This window comes from Rana temporaria, chromosome 12 (assembly GCF_905171775.1).
Source record: "Rana temporaria chromosome 12, aRanTem1.1, whole genome shotgun sequence".
NCBI lineage: Eukaryota > Metazoa > Chordata > Amphibia > Anura > Ranidae > Rana > Rana temporaria.
In genome coordinates this window covers 92,680,818-92,705,367 of record NC_053500.1, presented here as the reverse complement: position 1 = coordinate 92,705,367, position 24,550 = coordinate 92,680,818, and the positions used below count along the sequence as shown (strand labels likewise).

At 42.9% G+C, this 24,550-nt stretch overlaps 1 protein-coding gene across 3 annotated transcripts in view; it reads left to right on the top strand.

The window, feature by feature from the left end:
- The window catches only part of RUNDC1 (RUN domain containing 1), a 239,369-nt gene extending 226,331 nt beyond the window's left edge, over positions 1-13,038 (top strand). For all 3 annotated transcript variants that reach the window (XM_040331856.1, XM_040331855.1, XM_040331854.1), the window contains one exon: positions 11,460-13,038. In XM_040331856.1, the coding sequence (XP_040187790.1) occupies positions 11,460-12,325 (866 nt within the window). In that variant the 3' untranslated portion in view covers positions 12,326-13,038. The remainder of the gene's footprint in view (positions 1-11,459) is intronic.
- The last annotated feature ends 11,512 nt before the right edge of the window (positions 13,039-24,550 follow it).

Here is a 24,550-nt window from a genome sequence, read left to right as displayed (position 1 = left end):
TCGGGTGGTATACAATGAATATAAAAAGTCTACACACCCCTGGTAAAATGTCAGGTTTCTGTGATGCAAAAAAATGAGACAAAGATAAATAATTTCAGAACTTTCTCCACCTTTTAATGCGACCTATAAACGGTATAACAAACTGAAATCTTTTGGGGGGGGGGGGATAAAAAAAAAAATAAGAAAATAATGTGGCTGCATAAGTGTGCATACCATCTTATAACTGGGGATGTAGATCTGTTCAGAATTAAGCCATCACATTCAAATGCCATGGTCCGCAGAGAGCTTCCAAAGCATCAGAAGGAACTCATTGTTAAAAGGTATCAGTCAAGAGAAAGGTACAAAAGAATTTCCAAGGCATTAGATATACCATGGAACATAGTGAAGACAGGCATTACCACATGGAGAAAATATGGCACAACAGTGACATTACCAAGAACTGGATGTCTCTCCAAAATTTATGAAAAGACTAGAAGAAAACTGGCCAGGGAGGCTGCCAAAAGCCCTACAACAACATTAAAAGAGCTGCAGGAATATCTAGCAAGTACTGGCTGTGTGGTACATGTGACAACAATCTCCCGTATTCTTCATATGTCTGGGCTATGGTGTAGATTGGCAAGACGGAAGTCTTTTCTTACCAAGAAAAACATCCAAGTCTGACTAAATTTTGAAAAAACACATCTGAAGGCTCCCAAAACCATGTGGGAAAATGTGTTATGGTCTGATGAAACCAAGGTTGAACTTTCTGGCCATAATTTCAAAAGATATGTTTGGCGCAAAAACAACACTGCACAACACTGCACATCACCAAAAAAACACCATACCCACAGTGAAGCATGATGGTGGTAGAGTTATGCTTTGGGGCTGTTTTTCTTCAGCTGGAACAGGGGCCTTGGTCAAGGTAGAATGAATTATGAAGAGTTCCAAATACCAGTTCATATTGGCACAAAACCTTCAGGCTTCTGCTAGAAAACTGAGCATGAAGAGGAATTTCATCCTTTTAGCATGACAATGTCCCAAAGTATACAGGTGAAACTCGAAAAAAAAAAATATTGTGCAAAAGTTCATTTATTTCACTAGTGCAACCTAAAAGGTGAAACTAATATATGAGATAGACGCATTACACGCAACGCAAGATAGTTTAAGCCGTGATTTGTCATAATTGTGATTATGGCTTACATGAAATCCCCCAAATCCACAATCTCAGAAAATTTGAATAGTACATGTAATCAATAAAACAAGAGTTGTACATAGAACAATATTGGACCTCTGTAAAGTATAAGCATGCATATGTACTCAGTACTTGGTTTGTGCCCCTTTTGCAGAAATTGCTGCCTCAATGCGGCGTGGCATGAAAGCTATCAGCCTGTGGCACTGCTTGAGGTGTTATGGAAGACCAGGATGCTTTAATAGCGGCCTTCAGCTCTTCTGCATTGTTTGGTCTCATGTCTCTCATCTTTCTCTTGGTAATGCCTCATAGATTCTTGATGGGGTTCAGGTCAGGCAAGTTTGCTGGCCAATCAAGCACAGTAATCCCACGGTCATTGAACCAGGTTTTGGTGCTTTTGGCAGTGTGGGTGGATGCCAAGTCCTGCTGGAAAATAAAGTCGGCCTCCCTCGTCTGCGGAAAGGAAGCATGAAGTGGTCCAAAATCTCCTGGTAAACGGTTGTGTTGACCCTGGACTTAAAGAAGCACAGTGGCCTAACACCAGCAGATGACATGGCTCACCAAATCAACACAGACTGTGGAAACTTCACACTGGACAAGCATCTTGCAGTGTGTGCCTCTCTATTCTTCATCCTCACTCTGGGTCCTTGGTTTCCAAATGAGATGCAAAATGTGCTCTCATCAGAAAAGAGGCTCTTACCAAATGAGAGCAAAATGTTGCTCTCATCAGACTTTGGACCACTGAGCAACAGACCAGGTCTGTTTTTCTTCAGCCCAGGTAAGACGCTTCTGATGTTTGTTCAGGAGTGGCTTGACAAGAGGAATACAACATTTGAAGCCCATGTCCAGGATAGGTCTGTGTGTGGTGGCTCTTGATGCACTCCTTGTGAAAGTCCCAAACACTTTTGAATGGCCTTTCCTGACAATCCTCTCCAGGCTGTGGTCATCCCTGCTGCTTGTGCACCTTTTTCTTCCACACTTTTCCCTTCCACATAACTTTCTATTAATGTGCTTTTATGCAGCACTTTGATACATCCAACTTCTTTTGCAATTACCTTTTGAGGCTTTCCCTCCTTATGGAGGGTGTCAATGTTTGTTTTCTGCACAACTGTCAGGTCAGCAGTCTTTTCCATGATTGTGATTTCTACTGAACCAGACTGAGAGGCCATTTAAAGGCTCAGGAACCCTTTGCAGGTGTTATGGCTTAATTAGCTGATTAGAGCGCGAGACTTTGAGCCTAGAATATTGCACCTTTTCACAATTTTCTATTTTTCTGATATTGTGGATTTGAGCTGTAAGCCATAATCATCACATTTATGACAAATCAAGGCTTGAACTATCTCATATATTTCACCTTTTTAAGTTGCATTAGTGAAATAAATGAAAAGAAGGAGTGGAGTTGCGCTTAAAAAACGTGACTTATCAAAAAATAGTGAGCACTATAAAGTCCCAAGGAGAAAAGAAGAATCTTCTTTAATCAAATATAAACTCTGTGAAAGTTCTGTGCATAATCAAATTTCATAAGGAATCACAACGTGTGAAAATATCTGGATCGCTGTTCCCTGAAAATGCTGACCCTTACCAGATTTTCAGATCCAAAGGATCAAGCCAAGCAGATTAGCCAAACAACTGGGCTGCACAGGAGATCAAGATCTTGATAGAGTCCACTTCATTGCGATTGCTGACTTGCTGTTAAATGCTCTCGGCCATGTCCTGTGGGAGGGGTCTGTCGGTGGACCGGTCCACCGACAGACCCCTCCCACAGGACATGGCCGAGAGCATTTAACAGCAAGTCAGCAATCGCAATGAAGTGGACTCTATCAAGATCTTGATCTCCTGTGCAGCCCAGTTGTTTGGCTAATCTGCTTGGCTTGATCCTTTGGATCTGAAAATCTGGTAAGGGTCAGCATTTTCAGGGAACAGCGATCCAGATATTTTCACACGTTGTGATTCCTTATGAAATTTGATTATGCACAGAACTTTCACAGAGTTTATATTTGATTAAAGAAGATTCTTCTTTTCTCCTTGGGACTTTATAGTGCTCACTATTTTTTGATAAGTCACGTTTTTTAAGCGCAACTCCACTCCTTCTTTTCATAGTATTTTTGTTTGTATAAACATTTTGAGTTTGCAGCTGTTTTTTATTGCCATAGATAAGCGCACCTTTTTTTCACTTTTGCAGTGAAATAAATGAACTTTTGCACAATATTCAAATTTTTCAAGTTTCACCTGTACATCCAAATCAACAAAGGAATGGCTTAACCAGAAGAAGATTAACATTTTGGAATAGCCCAGACCTGAATCCGGTTGAAAATTTGTGAGGTGATCTTAAGAGGGCTGTGCACAGGAGATGCCCTTGCAATCTGACAGGTTTGGAGTGTATTTGCCAAGAAGAGTGGGCAAATATTGCCAAGTCAAGTTGTGCCATCTGATAGACTCATACCCAAAAAGACTGAGTGCCGTAATAAAATGAAAAGGTGCTTCAACAAAGTATTTTAGTTTAAGGATGTGCACACTTATGCAACCATATTATTATATTTTTTTTTATTTTTACTCCCTCCACCTAAAAGATTTCAGTTTGTTGTTCAACTGAGTTGTACAGTTTATAGGTCACATTAAAGGTGGAAAAAGTTCTGGAATGATTTATCTTTTACATCACCTGATATTTTAACAGGGGTGTGTAGACTTTTTATATCCACTGTACATCAATCCTACAGTGAGGGGAAAAATGTATTTGATCAACTGTTTATTTTGTATATTTGCCCACTGACAAATGATCAGTCTATAATTTTTTAATGGTAGGTTTATTTTAACAGTGAGTGACAGAATAACAACAAAAATATCTAGAGAAACACATTTCAAAAAATTGAAGTAAGTGAGTGAAATAAGTATCTGATCCTCTATCAATCCGCAATATTTCTGGCTCCCTGGTGTCTTCTATACAGATAAGAGCTGAGATTAGGAGCACTCTCTCTGAGATCTAGGGAGTGCTCCTAATCTCCACTTGTTACTTGTATAAAGGACACCTGTCCACAGAAGATATTAATCACTCAGATTCCAATCTCTCCACCATGGCCAAGACCAAAGAGCTGTTCAAGGATGTTGGAGACAAGATTGTAGACTTTCATAAGGCTGGAATGGGCTACAAGACCATCGCCAATAGCTTGGTGAAAGAGTGACAACAGTTGGTGTGATTATTCGCAAATGGAAGAAACACAAAATAACAGTCAATCTCCCTCAGTCTGGGGCTCCATGCAAGATCTCACCTCATGGAGTTTCAGTGATCATGAGAACGGTGAGGAATCTGCCCAGAACCACACAGGAGAATCTTGTCAGTGATTGCAAGGCAGCTGGGACCATAGTCACCAAGAAAACAGTTGGTAATACACCTGCAAGGTCCCCCTGCTTGAGAAAGCACATGTACAGGCCCGTCTGAAGTTTGCTAATTAACATCTGAATGTTTCAGAGGAGAACTGGGTGAAAGTGTTGTGGTCAGACGAGACAATAATTAAGCTCTTTGGCATCAGCTCAATTCGCCCTGTTTGGAGGAGAAGGCATGCTGCCTATGACCCCAAAAATGCCATCCCCATCGTCAAACATGGAGATGCAAACATTATGCTTTGGGGGTGTTGTATTGCTAAGGGGACCGGACAACTTCACTGCAATAAAGGGGCGATGGACAGGGCCATGCACCGTCAAATCTTGGGTGAGAACCACCTTCCCTCAGCCAAGACATTAAAAAGGAGTGTCTCAAGAAGAAGCACATTAAAATCCTGGAGTGGCCATGTTTTGCAAAGGGGTCAAAAAAACGTATTTCGCTCATTGAAATGCAAATCAATTTATAACTTTTTTTTAAATGCTTTTTTTCTGAATTTTTGTATTGCTATTCTGTCTCTCACTGTTTAAATAAACCTACCATTAAAATTATAGACTGACCGTTCTTAGTGGTCAAACATACAAAATCAGCAGGGGATCAAATACTTTTTCCCCTCACTGTATCTGATAGGCTTGCTATAGGCAACTCTCCAACTGGTGTGCAAGACAGCAATGCGTGGACGCTCCTGCGTATCCACAAGGACCAATGAGCACCCAAATGTAAGAGGGTAATACTCTAAATGTTGTGGCAGAGCGAGGCTCTGTCCCTATGAAAATAGGGTTAAAGTGGACACAGAGTCTGCATATCGGCGGACTACAGAGCGTAGATTTGAAACCGAGAAGACTGTTCTAGCCCACCGTCTTGTATTTTCAGATATGTCTGAATGATGTTTAAACCCCTGCATGGGATTCCTAAGTAGACTTTTGTTTTTTTCATTTAATAAACATGGGCTACCAGGCCCTCAACTATAAATGCATGTCTGATGTGGACTCACTCCAGAAAAATGCATCCATCAGAGCTGAACAATCCCTTATGTCACAGTGTGTAGTAACATAGTATGAATAACAGGTAGCTCAGTCATGGTGGCTGAGTATATTCAGAGTAAAGTAAGCATGAGTGAGTAAAGATAACCCACCAGGGGGAAACTAGGTTGAATGGATAACCATACCTGGTACAGCAAAGTTGTGGTCCATCATGGACAGTGCTAGTGTCCCAAATGATGGAGGCCAAATAGAGGCAGATTGTGTGTGTGTGTGTGTGTGTGTGTGTATATGTCATTTCGGCCCCAGACTCCATTGCCCAGCTCAGTTCAGTGTGGGTCAGGGAAGCTGGATCCCAGTGATCAGTGCTGTGCCCGGCTCTAAGTGACTGACCCGGAGCATCAAGTGCAGAGCGTGGATGGCTGTCGATCCATCCTGCGTGTCACTCCCTCGTGGTGCCAACTCATTCCCGCCTCCCCCCGCCATGGTAATGTGCTGCAGGAAGAGACCGGGCTCTGCTGCTGGCTGTCCAAATTGTGAGTGCCAGCTGCCCCTCCATGCTGATTAGTACAGAGGGCTGGATCCCTCTGACCCTGCCAGGAATCTGAGGTCCCCTCTGACACTGTCCTCTCCTCAATCTGTGTGGGAGTCCTCATCTCTTCCTGCATCTCCCATCTACCTTGCACTCCTCACCCTATACTGATCTAATCTATAGAAACCACCACCCATACTGATCACCCTGTACAACACTGTACCCCTCACTATACACCTTCCCCCCCACAGAACCTTTCATTCCTCACCCCATACTCTACAGAACACGGCACCCCTCACTATACACCCTTCCCCCCACCTTATAGAACACTGTACCCTTTACTGCTTACCCTTTTTTTTTTTTTTTTTTTTTGATAATTCTATGTGTGTGTGCCTGTTTTTGAGATGTTGGAGTGAAGAGCAAAATTGCATTGGGGGGGCCCAAAAAAAGTTTGCCCAGGGTCCAAACCATATTAAAGACAGCCCTGATAAGAAGATTGCCAAGACCCTGAAACTGAAAATAAAAACAGGCGCAAATAGGAATAAAATCTTAAAATGTTGTGGTCACACTTGCTTCCACCATCCAAAATGCACCAGGAGTGTGCCCTAGCAGCTCACCTTAATCAAAAGCCACAGCGGGTCTGACAGTGCTTTGGTATATAAATCCTTATTCGCAGATCACATTCCACTCTCCTTTCACAGCACTCGGCATTTGGAGTCACTGCCCAAGTCATTTGATATACAGTATCTCACATTTTTGTAAATATTTTATTATATCTTTTCATGTGACAACCCTGAAGAAATTACACTTTGGTACAATTTAAAGCAGTGAGTGTACAGCTTGTATAACAGTGTACATTTGCTGTCCCCTCAAAATAACTTGCACAGCCATTAATGTCCAAACAACAAAAGTGAGTACACCCATAAGTGATGATGTCCAAATTGGGGCCCAATTAAGCCATTTTCCCTCACCGGTGTCATGTAGTCACATTAGTGTTACAAGGTCTCAGGTGTGAATGGGGAGCAGGTGTGTTAAATTTGGTGTTGTCACTCTCACTCTCCTACTGGTCACTGGAAGTTCAACATGGCACCTCATGGCAAAGAACTCTCTGAGGATCTGAAAAATAATAATTGTTAATCTACATAAAGATGGCATAGGCTATAAGAAGTTTGCCAAGACCCTGAAACTGAGCTGCAGCTTGGTGGCCAAGATCATGCAGCAGTTTAACAGGACAGGTTCCACTCAGAACAGGCCTCGCCATGGTCGACCAAAGGAGTCGAGATGCACATGCTCAGCGTCATATCAAGAGGTTGTCTTTGGGAAATAGACGTATGATTGCTACAGAGCTTGAAGGGGTGGGGGGTCAACCTGTCAGTGGTCAGACTGTATACAGCACCCTGCATCAAATTGGTCTGCATGGCTCTCATTCCCAGAAGGAAGCCTCTACTAAAGATAATGCACAAAAAAGCCCGCAAACGGTTTGCTAAAGACAAGCAGACTAAGGACATGGATTACTGGAACCATTTCCTGTGGTCTGATGAGACCAAAATAAACTTATTTGGTTCAGATGGTGTCAAACGTAAGTGGCAGCAACCAGGTGAGGAGTTCAAAGACAAATGTATCTTGCCTACAGTCAAGCATGGTGGTGGGAGTGTCATGGTCTGAGGCGGCACTGGGGAGCTACAGTTCATTGAGGGAACCATGAATGTTAACATGTACTGTGACATACTAAAGCAGAGTAGGATGCCATCCCTTCTGAGACTGGGCCGCAGGGCAGTATTCAAACACAACAACCCCAAACACACCTCCAAGACGACCACTGGCTTGCTAAAGAAGCTGAGGGTAAAGGTGATGTACTGGCCAAGCATGTCTCTAGACCCAAAGTCTATTGAGCATCTGTGGGTCATTCTCAAATGTGAAAGAGCGCAAGTTCTCTAACATATAAGGCAGTGCTGGAAAATAATGGTGGCCACACAACACTTTGGACCCAATTTGGACATTTTCACTTAGGGGTGTACTCACTTTTGCCAGCGGTTCAGACATTAATGGCTGTGTGAAGTTATTTTGAGGGGACAGCATATTTACACTGTTATACAAGTTGTACACTCACTACTTTACATTGTAGCAACGTGTAATTTCTTTAGTGTTGTCACATGAAAAGATATAATAAAATATTTACAAACGTGAGGGTTGTACTCACTTTTGTGAAATACTCTGTGTGTGTGTGTGTGTGTGTGTGTGTGAAGGCTGTCCACTTTTCCCTGAGCTTACAATGTGGGAGGGGGGCGTATGTCCATCCACCCATTCATCCGCCCACCTACGTTGCCCAGGGCTCCATCTGGGATTGAGGGGGCCGCCCGCCCACTTCTCCTGGAGCTCACACCGGGGGAGGGAGGGAGCGTTTGTCCATCCGCCCACCCACATTGCCAGGGCTCTATCCGCATCGAGGGGGCTGCCTGCCCGCTTTTCCCGGAGCTCACGTCGGGAGAGGGAGCGTCTATCCATCCATTCACCTACCCACTTCTCTTAGGGCTCATCCCGCATTGTCAAGGAGGACGCCGTCCGGCGGGGGGGGGGGGGGTCTACCCGTTTGCAACCATTAATCCTTTCCTGGGGCATCAGAGTTAGGGGAGGGGGACACTATAATTGTTTCAGGTGTCAAAAATCCTGGTTGTTCCAGACTACATGGCATTACCTTTAGGCACCAGGTGGAGAGATCTAAGATCCCACGTCCACACCACGGCACTTGCTTTTCTCTGCTCTGGCAGGGGGGTTGCATGGCTGGAAGGATTCGGCAGTATGCGCAAGCCTTTTCCCAAATGTTGGATGTCGGATGTAAGTGGGGGGGGGAGGGGGTGTCGGAGCTTGCAGAGGGGAGTTCACATGCATGAGGGTTCTGGCGCCCTGTCGTGGATATCCTTGCTTTCATCTTTGCAGTCCAGGTCCGAGCTTCCCGTAGGTTACCGTGTACACGTGTACATTCCGATATCCTTTTTTATACTGAGCTGCACACCATATACTGCTCGGTATACTGTAGGCGCATATATCTTTATCTGTCCCTTGTCATCTGTGCAAGTTGTGCCATCTTATTGCCTGATGTTACAGGCTGGGGAGGGGGGGGGGGCTGGTAGATGGCTCCACTGTCAGTAATTTCTTGCGTAACATGCGATTTGTCGTAGCATCCTGTCTCTGTAGCGTTTTTCAGTCTCAGCGTTTCTGCCCGTGTTTGTCATAGCATTTACTTCTCAGCGATTCAGTCCTAACGTTTCAGTCTCAGAATTTCTGCCATAGCGTTTCTGTCATAGCGTCTGTCTCTGCTTTTTTGCCTTGCGTTCAGTCTCAGGGGTTTTGTCATTAGCAGGTTCTGTACCAGCGTATGCCGTCATAGCATCGGTGCTATGCAGTCACGGCATATACTCCGGTAGCTGTTTTCATCCTCGTCGATTGCCATGTCTCATCAATACCTTCTTTCATGTTTGTAATCTTGGTTAGTTAGTGCTCACATCTCAGGGTCTATCATGTCTACAGATCCATACGGGCTGAGGTTTTGTTTTTAAATATTTGTTGACAACAATCTTCTCGCCCGTATACCACACGTCGTACGATGCACGCTCATTCATTACACCTGTATGAATACCCACCAAGGTCTGTGGGTACATTAGCTCTGAGTGTTTAGATTATTACCTGTCTCTGCGTGGCAGGTTACTCAGGCTCACTTACTACTTACACTAGGGTGGGGGCCGTCATCAGGTTCATTCATGCACGGTGGTCTTGACATTTCTGCTCATGTTCTCATACTTGGGTAAGCACAGAGGGGTGTTGTCGTCCTCCTGTCTGGTTGTCTGTAATTTCTCTCCGTAGGTTGGGCTTGCTGCACGTTTCTGATATGACTAGTTCACATTCATTCCTTCAACCACGTGGGGGGGGGGGTTAGAGCAGGGTAGCACACCGTCATTAAGGGGTCAGTCTATACTTCAGCACTCTGCAGAAATTTTTGGCACAGGGGACGGCGATACGTTTTGGTTTGTTTCCAATTTCGTCCCAGCTGCTCTCATCTTTCAGCATGGTACATGTTTTAGACATAATTCTTGAATGCGGTTTCATGTGGGCTAAGTATGCTCTCCACGACCTGGTACAGTTGCAAGTCGGGATGGAGGTGATTGAAACTCACGCGGTCAGAGGCAGGATGTCGCTGTACCCCCAGCTCCTGCTCTTCTCACATTCCTGCTATCTAGGTCAGTATCCCCTTGGTCCGGTTGTTCAGGCTTTCTGGTTTCAATGTGTACATCCACACCGATATCTACTATGCTTGCACTCACTTCCATCAGATCTGCCTGTTGATAGGGCAAGATAATTGGTGCAGATGTTGTTCCACCACTGGGCTTATCCTTGGGTCAGAAGCAGTCCTTGCTTTATAACCTTGCCGAGCACGTCATTTGGGTCTTGGGTACCTCCAGGGGGGTCAGGGATCAATTTCATTCAGTTGATGTCCTGTTGCATAGAGGCTCTGGTTACCGCCCAGGGTTTTTAGTCTCTCTCAGGGTGAGCCACGTCCCCTTGACTGATCACAAGTGGTAGGTTTGGGCAAACGTCGTCATGGTTCTGGGTTCCACTCCCGGCTCTAATCTCTTGATTAGGATGTTGCCTGGAGAACTGCTCAGGTATATCAGACCAGTCTTTCTTTTCCCACCCGCAGCCTGTTCCAAGAGGCTATATATATATATATATATATATATATATATATATATATATATATATATATATATATATATACACATACACACACTCCACACTGCTGACATGCATCAGACATTTCGGTTAAAAAGACTCCTTAGTTTAGAGGTGTTTTACAACCCCCTCATCCTTTTTGTACATAAATACGGGCAATTCACCTATATTTGGCCTCTATCATTTGGGACACTACCACTGTCCATGATGGACCACAACTTTGATGTACCAAGTATGGTTGACCATTCAACCTAGGTTTCCCCTGGTGGGTTATCTTCACTTACTCATGTGATTACTTTACTCTGAATATACTCGGCCACCGTACAATGCCTGTGCTTCCTATTTTATATGTATGTGTATATATACTACACATTTGTCAGCATATTACCCCCTTACATTTGGGTGCCCATTTGTCCTTGTGGATATGCAGGGGGGTACACACATTGCTGGTTGGAGAGCATCCTATACCAGCCCTATCTGATAGGATTGATGTATATCACCTGATTTATTGTAAATCGTATGTTTACATGTGGTATTTTTTGGACTGATGTCCAATAAAATTGGCATTCATCTTTTAACCTAACTACTGTCTGTATTCTGCCCTTAAAATTATCTGTTAATGTCAATTAAATTATATCTAAAAAAAAATCTGCTTTTTCCCCCCCCCCCCAACAGTGAGCCCAGAGCAAGCAAAGCAAATGAGAGAAACAGGCCTACATTTGTTACGTCGAGCCCTGGCTGTCCTACAGATCTTTGCAGTCAGCCAGTTTGGTTGTGGTACAGGACATGTGCCAAAAAACCTCTGGAGGCAGGATGAACACAATAGAGACTTCACTCCTTTTTTAAAGAAGCTGGAGGTTTCTGTTGAGAAAGTGAGACAGTTGGCAGTGCGACAGCAGCCGCAGGAGCATGTTATCAGCTATGCGAACATGCAGGAAATTACACTGGGAGGCAAAGATGAGCTAACAGTTGTCGTGAGGAAAGAGTTGGCACTTGCTATCAGAGATCTTCTGTCGCATGGTCTTTATGCTACATCTCAAGGAATGAGTTTGGTTCTTGCACCAATTGCCTGCCTCATACCTGTCTTCTCTACCTCTCCACCCACTATGCACCCCTGGGAACTTTTTGTCAAATACTACAATGAGAAAAATGGAAAAGCATTTGTTGACTCTCCTGCCCGTAAGCTCTCGCAGTCCTTTTCCCTTCCTGTTTCGGGAAGTACTAAGGTTACTCCCAAACAGAGCCTTCTCTCTGCCATCCACACAGTTTTAACAGAACACGATCCTTTCAAGCGAGGTGCAGACTCTGAATTTAAGGCTCTTGTCTGCATGGCATTGAATGAACAACGTCTTGTCTCTTGGCTTAATTTGCTCTGCAAATCTGGGGTGTTGATACAGTCTTACTACCAGCCTTGGAGTTACATGGCAAGCACTGGCTTTGAAAGTGCTTTAAACCTCCTCAGCCGACTCAGCAACCTGAAGTTCAACCTACCAGTGGATCTTGCTGTGCGACAATTGAAAAACATCAAGGATGCTTTTTGATGGATACTAATGAACATATCACTGTAAGAATTTTACACATCTGTAAATGACTGGACTTCCTTGTGGTTTTGTTTATTTAAAACAATGTATATGTGCATACAAAGCAGCCATTTATCCTTAAAATCTGCCAATTAGGGAAATTTGGTGTCCAGTTCTATTTCCCACAATGCAATTGGGAAGATACCCTTCACAAAGCACCAGGCCTCATCAAATGGCCTGGAATGAAAGGCATATGCCAGTGGATTTCAGAAAAGAAAATAAGAAAAATTGTACTGTTTTATTGAAAATTTGCATTACAGTAGTGGACAAATCATATTTTTTAAGTTGGTGACAGTCTATTTAAAGGAGGAAAGTCACGTTTTATTTTTATTTATGTTTTGTTTTTTTACGGGTCTATTTGCAACAGTAATTGGTTCATGAAGTTCTTCTGCATACTGACTAAACAAGCGCAGGACCCAAAAGTTTAGATAGCATGGAGGTAAGCCTGAATCACACCACTTACACTCAGCGACCGATGTGTGGAAAAAGTCTCTTTAATTGGTTTTTGAAAGCTACAAAAAAGCATTGCTGTTAAATGTACTGTGGGCAAGATAAGACAGCATTCGAAACCTGAGTGGGGCTTTCCTCTACCTAACCATATGTATGTTCCCTGTGATTATTTAAAGCACATGTGAATTCTTGCTGGGATGCAAAAAAATAAAATTTAAACCCAACTTTTTTTTCTTTAATTTACACATTAACATTCCCGTGTTTTACTACTTTAGGAACTCTCTTAGCTCCACTGAGAGCTCATGTTATTTCCGGCGGGAAATTGCACTTTTGGCATTGCAGTGCATCCAAACAGTGTCTACAAATGATGCCAGTTTTAGTGTTGTTCTTCCCCCAAACACAACACCAAGACTGAAATACTGAGTGAAATTACTGCTACGGGTGACCTCAGTTTTTCACATATAGGAAGACCTGTGGATGGCATGTAAGCTCTACCTTGCAGCAGAATTCATAAAATGTCCCCTTATGTAACTTGGTGGAAGAAAATACAAAGTCTAACTATTCTTAGAGTAGTATTAAACCCAAAATAAAAATAGACTCCCAGCCCACCTCTACACTCCCCTTGGCCAGGCCTCACACTTGTTATGTGAGCAGTGCGCGCACAGGGGACACAGAGCACATTCTGGGCAGAAGCAGAGTGGATTTTTTCGGTGATGGATTAACTCTTCATGGCAAGACTGGGCATAGATGATATGACATCCTCTACTGTACCGGGTAGAATTCTTAAAAAAACTTTTTTTCGTGTTTACATACAGCTTAACCACATAAGGACCGAGCCTCTTTCTGAGATTTGGCGTTTACAAGTTAAAAACATATATATTTTTTTGCTAGAAAATTACTTGTAACCCCAATTTTTTTTTCTAACACCCTAGAGAATAAAATGTCAGTCTATTTTTTTCTTATTTATTTTTCTTTAGTTTTTTATTTTGTCACTGTTTTTAAAAAAATTATAATTTGGGTCACTTTTATTTCTATTACAAGGAAACATCTCTTGTAATAGAGAAAAGCATGACATGTCCTCTTAAATATGAGATCTGGGGTCAAAAAGACCTCAGATCTCATATTTAGACAAAAATGCAATAATAAAAAAAGAGCATTGGGGCAGAAGTGACGTTTTGACGTCGCTTCCGCCCTGCAGTGATATGGAGGTGAGTGGGGGTCATCTTTCCGTCACTCGTCTCCATATCCAGGCATGGACAGGACAGGATCGCCTCCGCCACTGCTGATGGCTCCAGTAAGCAGCGGAGGGTACCGGAGCCAGAGGGAGGGGGGCCCTCTCCCGGCGCTGATAAAAGTGATCTTGTGGCGTATCCACTGCGGAGACCACTTTTATCTGAAAGAGGACCGCCCGCTAAAGAAGATATTGGGGTTATGGTAGCTAGCTGCTACCATAACAGTATTCCTCTTCAAAGTAGCAACGTATAACGACGGTGGGCGGTCTGTAAGTGGTTAAATGCTGTGGCTGCATTTGTTTTCTCTTTTACCCTTTATTTTCACCAGCTGATATGACCAGTAATACACTTCCTTTTATTCGCTCTACACTCTAGATCAGGGGTATTGAATTCAAATTCAAGGAGGTCCGGTCACTAAAATTTTCTTCTAGACGAGGACCGAATCTTAACAATTTTTATTGTCAAGTTCCAGTTACGACATTAAACGTGTGGACAGTTGGAACTAAGATGGCTTTACATTTGATCTTGTCTTTGTATGGAATACAAACAACAATTTTTAACAATAAATGTGCCTCTCAACATGGCCCTCAACATAAAATGTGCCAATCAGCATGCTCCTTATTTTACATTAAGGGGCATTCTGATGAGCATATTTTATGCTAAGGGGCCACTGATGGGCACTTTTTATGTCAAGGGGCACTCTGATGTGCCCCTCAGAGTTCCCATACCATGGAATATGCAAATTCCAACAGAGGCGGTGGGCTCCAGAGCTGTTTTGGCCCTGGACGCTGCCAAGGCTTTTGACAGTCTGGAATGGGACTACCTATGGAAGGTCCTAAAGAAATTCGGGTTTGGCCCCAGGTTTATTAGTTGGGTGAAGCTGTTATACAACCAGCTAAGAGCAAAAATTAAAATCAACAACAAATTTTCAGAAATGTTTCAACTAGAGAGAGGAACGCAACAAAGTTGTCCCCTTTGCCCCCTTCTGTTCGCTCTGGCGATGGAACCATTAGCCATTAAAATCAGAAAAACAGAAGATATACAGGGGTTCCGCAGACACACTATAGAGGATAAGATCGCACTGTTTGCGGACGATGTCCTCCTCTTTTTGGGAGACGTCGAAACCTCGTTAAAAAATGTGATCAAAATGGTGGGTGAGTTGGGGCTATGCTCCGGGTTGGTCATTAATTGGGAAAAGTCAGCACTACTGCCAATTGACTCCCTTGGTGTCCAGATACCTCACGGAATTCCTCAGTTAAAAGTAGTAGCCATGACGAAATATCTCGGGATATGGATCACGAGGGACATCAATAGCTTTGTCCAAAATAACTTAATCCCCCTTTTGTCTAAATGGGAACATAAAAGAGACATCTGGTGTAGACTATCATTATCCATAGCTGGGCGATGTAATCTAATAAAGATGCTATGGTTGCCCCAGTTACTCTATATCCTCCATAACTCCCCAGTCTGGATAAAACAAAAATGGTTCAAAAGGATAGAATCCCTCTTCAGAGAGTTAATTTGGAAGAATGGGCAAGCCAGGATTTGTCTCCAGACCATGCAGTTACCAGCTATAAAGAGGGGGAATGGCAGTACCACACCCGAAAACATACTTTTTAGCTTCACAGTTACAACATCTTGCGAACTGCGGATTGGAGGGAGGTGGGAACTCTGATAGATTGATGCTAACAGGGGCACCACATAGGACAATAGTGGAGGCACTTGAGGCTGGTTCGTTTATCCATAGATGTCCAACTATAAAACGTATCCTTAAAGTGTGGCAAACAACAAAAGTACTGATTGGCTTCAAGGGAATAACAATTTTTGCCCCTCTCTGGTGCAATCAAAACTTAAGGGAATTAAAAGACATTGAGAGATGTAAAGAATGGGAGAGACAAGGGATAAGCCGTTTAAATCAATTGTACGATGGAGAACATATGAAATCCTTCTCAGACTTGCGACAGGAATTTAATATAACAAATAATACATTTTACAGATACCTACAGATCCGACACGCCATCCAAGCCCAGTTTGGGTCACAACCCATTGTATGGTCCTCGGCCCCTACCCTCCTGAAAATAACCTCTTCAAAAACAACTAAAGGCCTGATCTCCGAATTGTAGGCCCCATCAAGAGCAGGATAGGATGGGAGAGAGACTTAGGTCAAATGACCACGGAACAGTGGAGTGCGATCTTGAGAAGGGGGTATTGATCTCGAGCTCCCCATCTCAGAAAGTATCACACGTGTTCCTCTTGCATAGAGTATACTATACCCCCAGGAGAATGTTCAATCTCGGTTGGAGAAGTACTGACAAATGCCCAAAGTGCAGAGCGACAGGCAATCTTATCCATATGCTATGGAAATGCCCAAAGCTATTCAGATACTGGGAGGAGGTGGTTGACATAATAAATAAAACTAAGTTAGAAGTTGAGTCTAAGATATGCTTATTAGGCAGCATAGAGGAAAATAGAGTGCCAGCCAGCTCCCTTGAAGTGGTGCTGAGATGCCTCTTCCAGGCAAGGAAACTAATTGTGTGGAGGTGGCAGGCCCAGACGCCACCCACTGTCAAATCTTGGGTTGAAACCATTAACACAATGATTTGGAGTGAGAGAGTGACACTCACTAGACAGGGCAATTATAGAAAGTTTGTGAGGATGTGGAAATTTTGGCTAGACGAAACAGGATGTTCTATATAAATAGATGACAGTCGTCTTTCAAATTCAATACATATCTTAACCCGCTATTGGGCATCCCTTCTTTGGGAAGATTCATCTAATGAAGTATATCAACTTCAAAAACTGGTTACGGTGTGATGGGAGGGAGGGTGGGTGGTCGAGGGTTTGAGGGGTGGGTAAGGGGGTGGAAACAAGGGAAGACAATTTGGTATCAATAGGTTTTTCACTTATTCACAATGTTAAAGAAAGAGGGGAAGATAAGATAGGGGAAAAATGTATGGTTGTGTATTTATTATGATAATACTATGCATGTTGGTGTACTGTTTTTTGTGTACCTTTTATATGCAAACAACAATAAAAAAATGCACGCTTAGGGACACACACTTTATGTAAAGGGGCATGCTGGTGGCATATTTTATGTTAAGGAGCACTCTGATGCGCACAACATAAAACATGCCCCTTTACATAGTGTGTGCCCATCAGCATAACCCTTTACATAAAGTGTGCCCACCGGCATATCTCTTTACATAAAGTGTTCTGCCCATCAGCATGCCTGTGTAAATCACTGTGAATTAACACAGGCATGCTTGGGAGCAGGCAGGGCACGGCAGCCAGCAGAGGTAGTGAGTAAGGTTGCACCAATACTAGACATTTACACATGTATTGGTACTCTTACAAATGCACCGAAACCGATACCTTCCAGCTTATATAAAGAAAACAATGCCAGCAATTGTTTTTTAAGGAGCAGGGCCTTAACAACCAGTGACATTTCATCTGTCCGCAGGATTCCCCTCCTGTCCTGAAGGCCAGAGAGAGCAGCACCATCTTATTGCAGTATGACCGCAATTTTAATGTATAAAAGGTAAAAAAATACACTCACATGGGTAAAAACAAATCCAGCATAAATGATGAATGTGGTGTTCATCCGTTCTACTCTCGGGCAGTAGCCACTGGTGGCCAGAGGTCTGGGGGTGCTGGTGGCTCCCAGTGCTTCCTGGTAAACTCTGAGACACCCTGGTGCACTGATGAGGTCACTTTTGGGTAAGTCCTCGGTGCCCCCGAGTGTCTCTTAGTTTACCAGGAAGCGCCAATAGCCACCAGCTGGAATTGTTTTTAGCCTTGAGTGTAAATCTTAACCTTTTTATACTTTAAATTGCTTTACTGCACTTAGATGGCGCTGCTCTCTCTGTCCTTTGTGTTCCCAGAGTCCTTTCTTTCTCCCCCCCACCCTGCCCTCACTTAACCTCCTACTCTTCCCCTCCCCACCATGCCCTCACTTACCCTCCTACTCGTCCCCCCCCCCCCACCTTGCCCCTACCCCAGCCTTACCCAACTCACTACAAGTCTGGAGGAAACCAGGCCAATACCATCCTTACAGTGAAGCATGGTGATGGCAGCATCATGCTGTGGGGATATTTTTCATCTGCAGGAACTGGGAGACTAGTCAGGATCGAGGAAAATGAATGCAGCAATGTACAGAGACATCCTTGATGAAAACCTGCTCGAGAGTGCTCTGGACCTCAGACTGGGGTGAAGGTTCATCTTCCAACAGGACAACGACCCTAAGCACACAGTCAAGATAACAAAGTTGTGGCAATGGAAAAACTCTGTGAATGTCCTTGAGTGGCCTAGCCAGAGCCCAAACTTGAACTCAATTGAACATCTCTTAAAATGGCTGTGCACTGACGCTCCTGATCCAACCTGATGACGCTTGAGAGGTCTTGGGAGGAACTGCCCAAAAATAGGTGTGCCAAGCTAGTAGCGTCATACTCAAAAAGACTTGAGGCTGTAACTGGTGCCACAGGTGCTTCAACAAGGTATTGAGCAAAGTCTGTGATTATGTACATGTCATTTTTATTTTGAACAATATATACAGTATATGTGTATATATATATATATATATATATTAGAGGTCGACCGATGTGGGTTTTTCTCTGGCCGATGCCGATGCTGATATTTAGAAATCGGGGCAGCCGATGGCCGAGATACGATGCCGATTTTTGCGGCTGATATTTTGGGCCGATTTTTGGATTGGGATGCATTGTGGAGGAGAATGGATGGTGCTGGGCGTGGGTGGGAGATGCGTTGTGGAGGGAGAAAGAGGGTGCTGGCTGTGCGTGGGGGATGCATTGTGGAGGGGGGTGGATGAATGGTGCTGGGCGTGGGTGGGGGATGCGTTGTGGAGGGGGATAGATGGATGGTGCTGGCCGTGGGTGGGGGATGCGTTGTGGAGGGGGGTGGATGGATGGAGCTGGCCGTGGGTGGGGGATGCATTGTGGAGGGGGGTGGATGGATGGAGCTGGCTGTGGGTGATGTGTTGTGGAGGGGGATGGATGGATGGAGCTGGCCGTGGGTGGGGGATGCGTTGTGGAGGGGAAGAGATGGATGGTGCTGGCTGTGGATGGAGGGAGGGGGGTGCGCGCCGCCCCCCCCCTCCCTCTACCAAGGCGGGCTGTAGCAGAAAGCAAACATGTCACAAGCCCGAGCAGCTGCAGTAGTTGTCTGCGCGAAGAGATCACAAAAGCTTCCTGCATGCTGGGACGGTGGCGGGATTCCTGAACATGGGCTCTAGGCTACGGCTGGAGCCGTAGCCTAGAGCCCATGTTCAGTAATCCCGCCACCGTCCCAGCATGCAGGAAGCATAACAAGTGTGATCTCTTCGCGCAGACAACTACTGCAGTTGCTCTGGCTTGTGACATGTTTGCTTTCTGCTACAGCCCGCCGAGATAGGGAGGGAGGGGGGGGGGGGGCGACGCGCAGGCTACCAGAAGCGTTGCTGAAGGATTCATTTCTCATGCTGCTGTAGGTGGAGCGGGGTTTAGTGTGGCAGCTGAAAATCGGATGATTTTTTTACAATAATCGGCCGATGCCGATTTCTTAAAAACGGCCAAATATTCGTCCGATATATCGGTCGACCTCTAATATATATATATATATATATATATATATACATACAGGGCTTTGAAAAAGTATTCATACCCCTAGAGACAACCAAAAACGTAAATGTATTTTATTAGGATTTTATGTGGTAGACCAACGCAAAGTGGCACATAATTGTGAAGTGGGAGGGAAAATTATAAATGGTTTTACTTTTTTTTTTTTACAAATATCTGAAAAATGTGGTGTGCATTTGTATTCAGCCCCCTTTTATTCTGATACCCCTAACTAAAATCTAGTGAAACCTATTGCCTTCAGAAGTCACCTAATTAAAAAATACAGTTCACCTGTGTGTAATTTAATCTCAGTATAAATACAGCTGTTCTGTGAAGTCCTCTGAGGTTTGTTCGAGGCCAAGTAACACACCACACAGGTCAGGGATAAAGTTGTAGAGAAGTTTATAGCAGGGTTAGGTTATAAAAAATATCCCAAGCTTTGAACATCTCACGGAGCACTGTTCAATCCATTAACCCGAAAATGGAAAGAGATTGGTACAACTGCAAACCTACCAAGACATGGCCATCCACCTAAACTGACAAGCCGGGCAAGGAGAGCATTCATCAGAGAAGCAACCAAGAGGCCCATAGTAATTCTGGGGGAGCTAAAGAGATCCACAGCTCAGGTGGGAGAATCTGTCCACAGGACAACTATTAGTCGTGCACCCCACAAATCTGGCCTTTTTGGAAGAGTGGCAAGAAAAAAGCCATTGTTGAAATAAAGCCATAAGAAGTGCCATTTGCATTTTACAAGAAGCCATATGGGGGACACAGAAAACATGTGGAAGGGGAGGTGCTTTGGTCAGATGAGACCAAAATTGAACTTTTTGGCCTAAAAGCAAAACGTGTGGTGGAAAATTAACACTGCACATCACCCTGAACACACCATCCCCACCGTGAAACATGGTGGTGACCGCGGCATCATTTTGTGGGAATGCTTTTTTTCAGCAGGGACAGGGAAGCTGGTGAGAGTTGATAGGAAAATGGATGAAGCCAAATACAGGACAATCTTGGATGAAAACCTCCAGTCTCAAGTCTGCAAAAGACTTGAGACTGGAAGTTCACTTTGCAGCAGGACAACCCTAAACATACAGCCAGAGCTACAATGGAATGGTTTAGATGAAAGCATATTCATGTGTTGAAATGGCCCAGTCAAAGTCTAGACCTAAATCTAATTGAGAATCTGTGGCAAGACTTGAAAATTGCTGTTCAGACACTCTCCATCCAATCTGACAGAACTTGAGCTATTTTGCAAAGAAGAATGGTCAAAAATGCCACTCTCTTGCAGCTGTAATTGCCGGGAAAGGCGGTTCTACACACTTTTCACATATCTGTTTGTAAAAAAAAAAAAACGATATCATTTTCCTTCCACTTCACAATTATGTGCCACTTTGTGTTGGTCTATCACATAAAATATATTTATGGTTTTGATTGTAACATGACAAAATTAGAAAAATTTCACAGGGTATGAATACTTTTTCAAGGCACTGTATATCATCAGGAAGCAAGGCTACGTGGGTTTGGTATGTCAGGCACTTCTGTTCTGCTAAGTTGGTTTAAATGTGAGAAAAACATTTTCTCTGTCAAGTTTTCTGTCTTTGCTCTTTTCAAGCCATCTATTGCAAGAAGGCACATGAAGGTTGGAAACACACGTGGGTCAGTAAAATGTTTTTAAATTGTAAAATTAGCATGAATGTACACTGAAACCTTTTAGAATTCAAAATGAAACCTGTAATAATGGAGCTCTGGATAACTTTGCAAATTTTACCTTCTGTAAAATCGCATGGCCTCTTTAAGCCATTCTTTTTTCAGATCAGTACTAGACCAAAGTTCATGTAAAACTGAGATGAAAGCCAAATAAATATAAATGTTTTATTGTTCATTATTATGAGATGAATAAATATTGATTAAACACCATTTATCAACCATCTACAGTAGATTGGGTAGGTACACACTTGCATATCTTGATGTCAAATATCTGTGAGCAGTCAAATACCTGCAATTTAAATATCAGGCCTCCTGCAGCATCAGGCATGATGGATGCTACTCTCAATCTGCTACTAAGCATTTTTTTTCTGGAACACTACTAGTGTGCAGTCATTTGGAAAAAGATTGCTAAGTAGTGATGGTTTGTATGCGTTTCTGTTGACAGAAAAGATGAAATGATTGCTTCTTCATGTAATGGGCCTTAGAAAATAAAGTAATAGAAGCTGCCCTTATTTTCATAGTTTTATGTGCAAGTTTAAAAGGGTTATACAGGGTCCATTATATTTATTTTTGTGTAGGCCTATGGTATGGGGTCCGTGTCATGGTAAGCTTCCCTTAGTTTAAATTTCTATGTACTTTTGACAATATAGTGTATATTAGCTATCACACTCCATATTATATTTATATAGTTGAATAGTTTTGGGACATCACTTTAGTTTAACATAAAACATACAGTATCATTCTTCATTGTTTTGTCAACACAAAGGATTTAAGATTAAAAAAAAGATACGTTTAGACAATAACGATGTTGGTGGAATACTTTTATTGGGAATATAGTTCCAAAAAAGTATACAGGAGAAACATCAGATGTAGAGAATATAATATTTCTTCTGCATTAAAAAATATTTTGTTTGGGTTGATCTTTAGTGAATTATTGTGTTCGGTGCATTTCCATGTTTTAGATACTATTTGTTACATCGCTGTAATGCTTACTATGGAATAATAAAGCTTTGCTTGGTGATTTCACTTTTGCTCAGACATATATTTTTGTATGTGCTTCTGTATAGAAATTTTGTATGAATTGCTGAAATACTGGTTGGATAACTCGGCTGTGAATACATTTAGTATTCTCTCTCCTCCTCTACAACATTCCATTTGACACGCCACAGAATAGGGACTTCTCTTTTAACGCTTTCACTGCCAGGCCCTGTGCTCCAGGTTTACACCTCAGGTGGCCAGGCCATTTTTGCAATTTTTCCATTGCTTTTTTATTTTTCCCTTAGAGCTTTCAGAGTTTGTTAAAAACCCCCAAACCGTACATTTTCTGAAAGCACATGACCAGTAGAATACAAATAAGGTGCTACTGATTTTTAGGGCACAATGATATTTGCGCAAATGTTTATCAAAACAATATTTTTGTTAATACACTAAAATCATTATTAGCAGATAAACAGTACATTTTACAACATTCCTACTAAATATAAAAGCTTAACCTGTATTGAGTTGATAAATAACAAATATTTTTAAATTGCGCCTTTTTGCAAAATGGTGAAAACTGAACGTACGCAAAAAAAAGCATAGGACCAGTAGAATAAAAGGAAGGTGCAACTGATTTTTAAGGCCCTAACATATTTTCCACAAATATTTATCAAACAATATAGTCGCCAACATTTTTTTAAAATCATTTTTAGCAGATATAAACACATCAAATGTTACAAAATTCCTGCTAAATTCCTACTAAATATAAAAGCTTAACCTGTATCTAGTTAATAAAAACAAATATTTTGTAATTTCTAAATTACGACTTTTTGCAAAATGGTGAAAACAAAGCAAAAATGTAAATAACCGCATTTCTCAAAACATCGGAAGGTTTTCATTGTTCCGTTACAGCTTTTACAGCTTTTAGAGTTTGTTAAAGAGCCCCCAAACCATATATTTTCTGAAAGCATAGGACCAGTAAAATAAAAAGAAGGTACTACTGATTTTTAAGGCCCCACAATATTTGTGCAAATGTTTACCGCAAAAAATACACTAAAATCATTATTAGCAGATACAAACACAGCTAATTTTCCAAAATTCCTGCTAAAGTCCTACTAAATATAGAATGTTAACCTGGTTTGAGTTAATAAATAACACAGATTTTGTAAATTTAAAATTGCACCTAAATAGTTAAAATCGAACATACGCAAACCTTTCTTTAAGAACCTAGACAACTTTTGCACAAACCAGTAAATATACGCTTATTGCAATTTTTTTTTTTTTTTTACAAAAAATATGTAGAAGAATACATATCAGCCTAAACTAAGGGGGAAACATTGAATATTATAGCAAAAAGTAAAAAGATCCTGTTTTTTTTTTTTCCCAAACTTGTCACTCTTTTGTTTATAGCTCAATAAATAAAAACTGCAGAGGTGATCAAATACCACCAAAATAAAGCTCCATTTGTGGGGAAAAAAATATAAAAATGTAATTTGGCCTGGACAGGAAGGGGGTGAAAATGCCCTGTAATGAAGTACCGTATTTATCGGTGTATACCGCGCCCTGGCGTATAACACGCACCCCAAGCTCAGCAAGGTAAAAAAGAAAACTTACATTTTGCCCTGCGTCCATTGGCGGCCTTGTGGGTGTCCGTCTGCGGCTTCCTTGCGCGGGGTCCGTCTGCGGCTTTGGCGGTGTCCATCTGCAGCCTCCATCCAGGTGTCCGTCTCGTCCAGCGTGTCGGTCTGCGGCCTCCATCCAGGTGTCCGTCTCGTCCAGCGTGTCGGTCTGCGGCCTCCATCCAGGTGTCCGTCTCATCCAGCTCCATCCAGGTGTCCGTCTCGTCCAGCGAGTCCGTCTGCGGCCTCCATCCAGGTGAGCGTGTCTGGTGTTCGTTTTTTGATTTTGGCGCGAGCCGAGAGGAGCCGGATTTCCTGTGTGTTCGGCTCCTCTCGGCTTGTCTCGGCTCCTCTCGCGTTGCTGCGGGCAGGGCCGAGCATAGCTGAGTGCGCAGTACACTCGGCTCGGCTCGAACAATGTCGGAGACAGCGGGGATCGGCGGGGTATCGGCGTATATCGCGCACCCATGATTTCCCCCCAATTTTAAGGGGGAAAAAGTGCGCGTATACTCCGATAAATATGGTAGTTAAATTGCACCTTTTTGTGAAATGGTGAAAACTGAAGGTACGCAAAACTCTAAAAATCCAGAG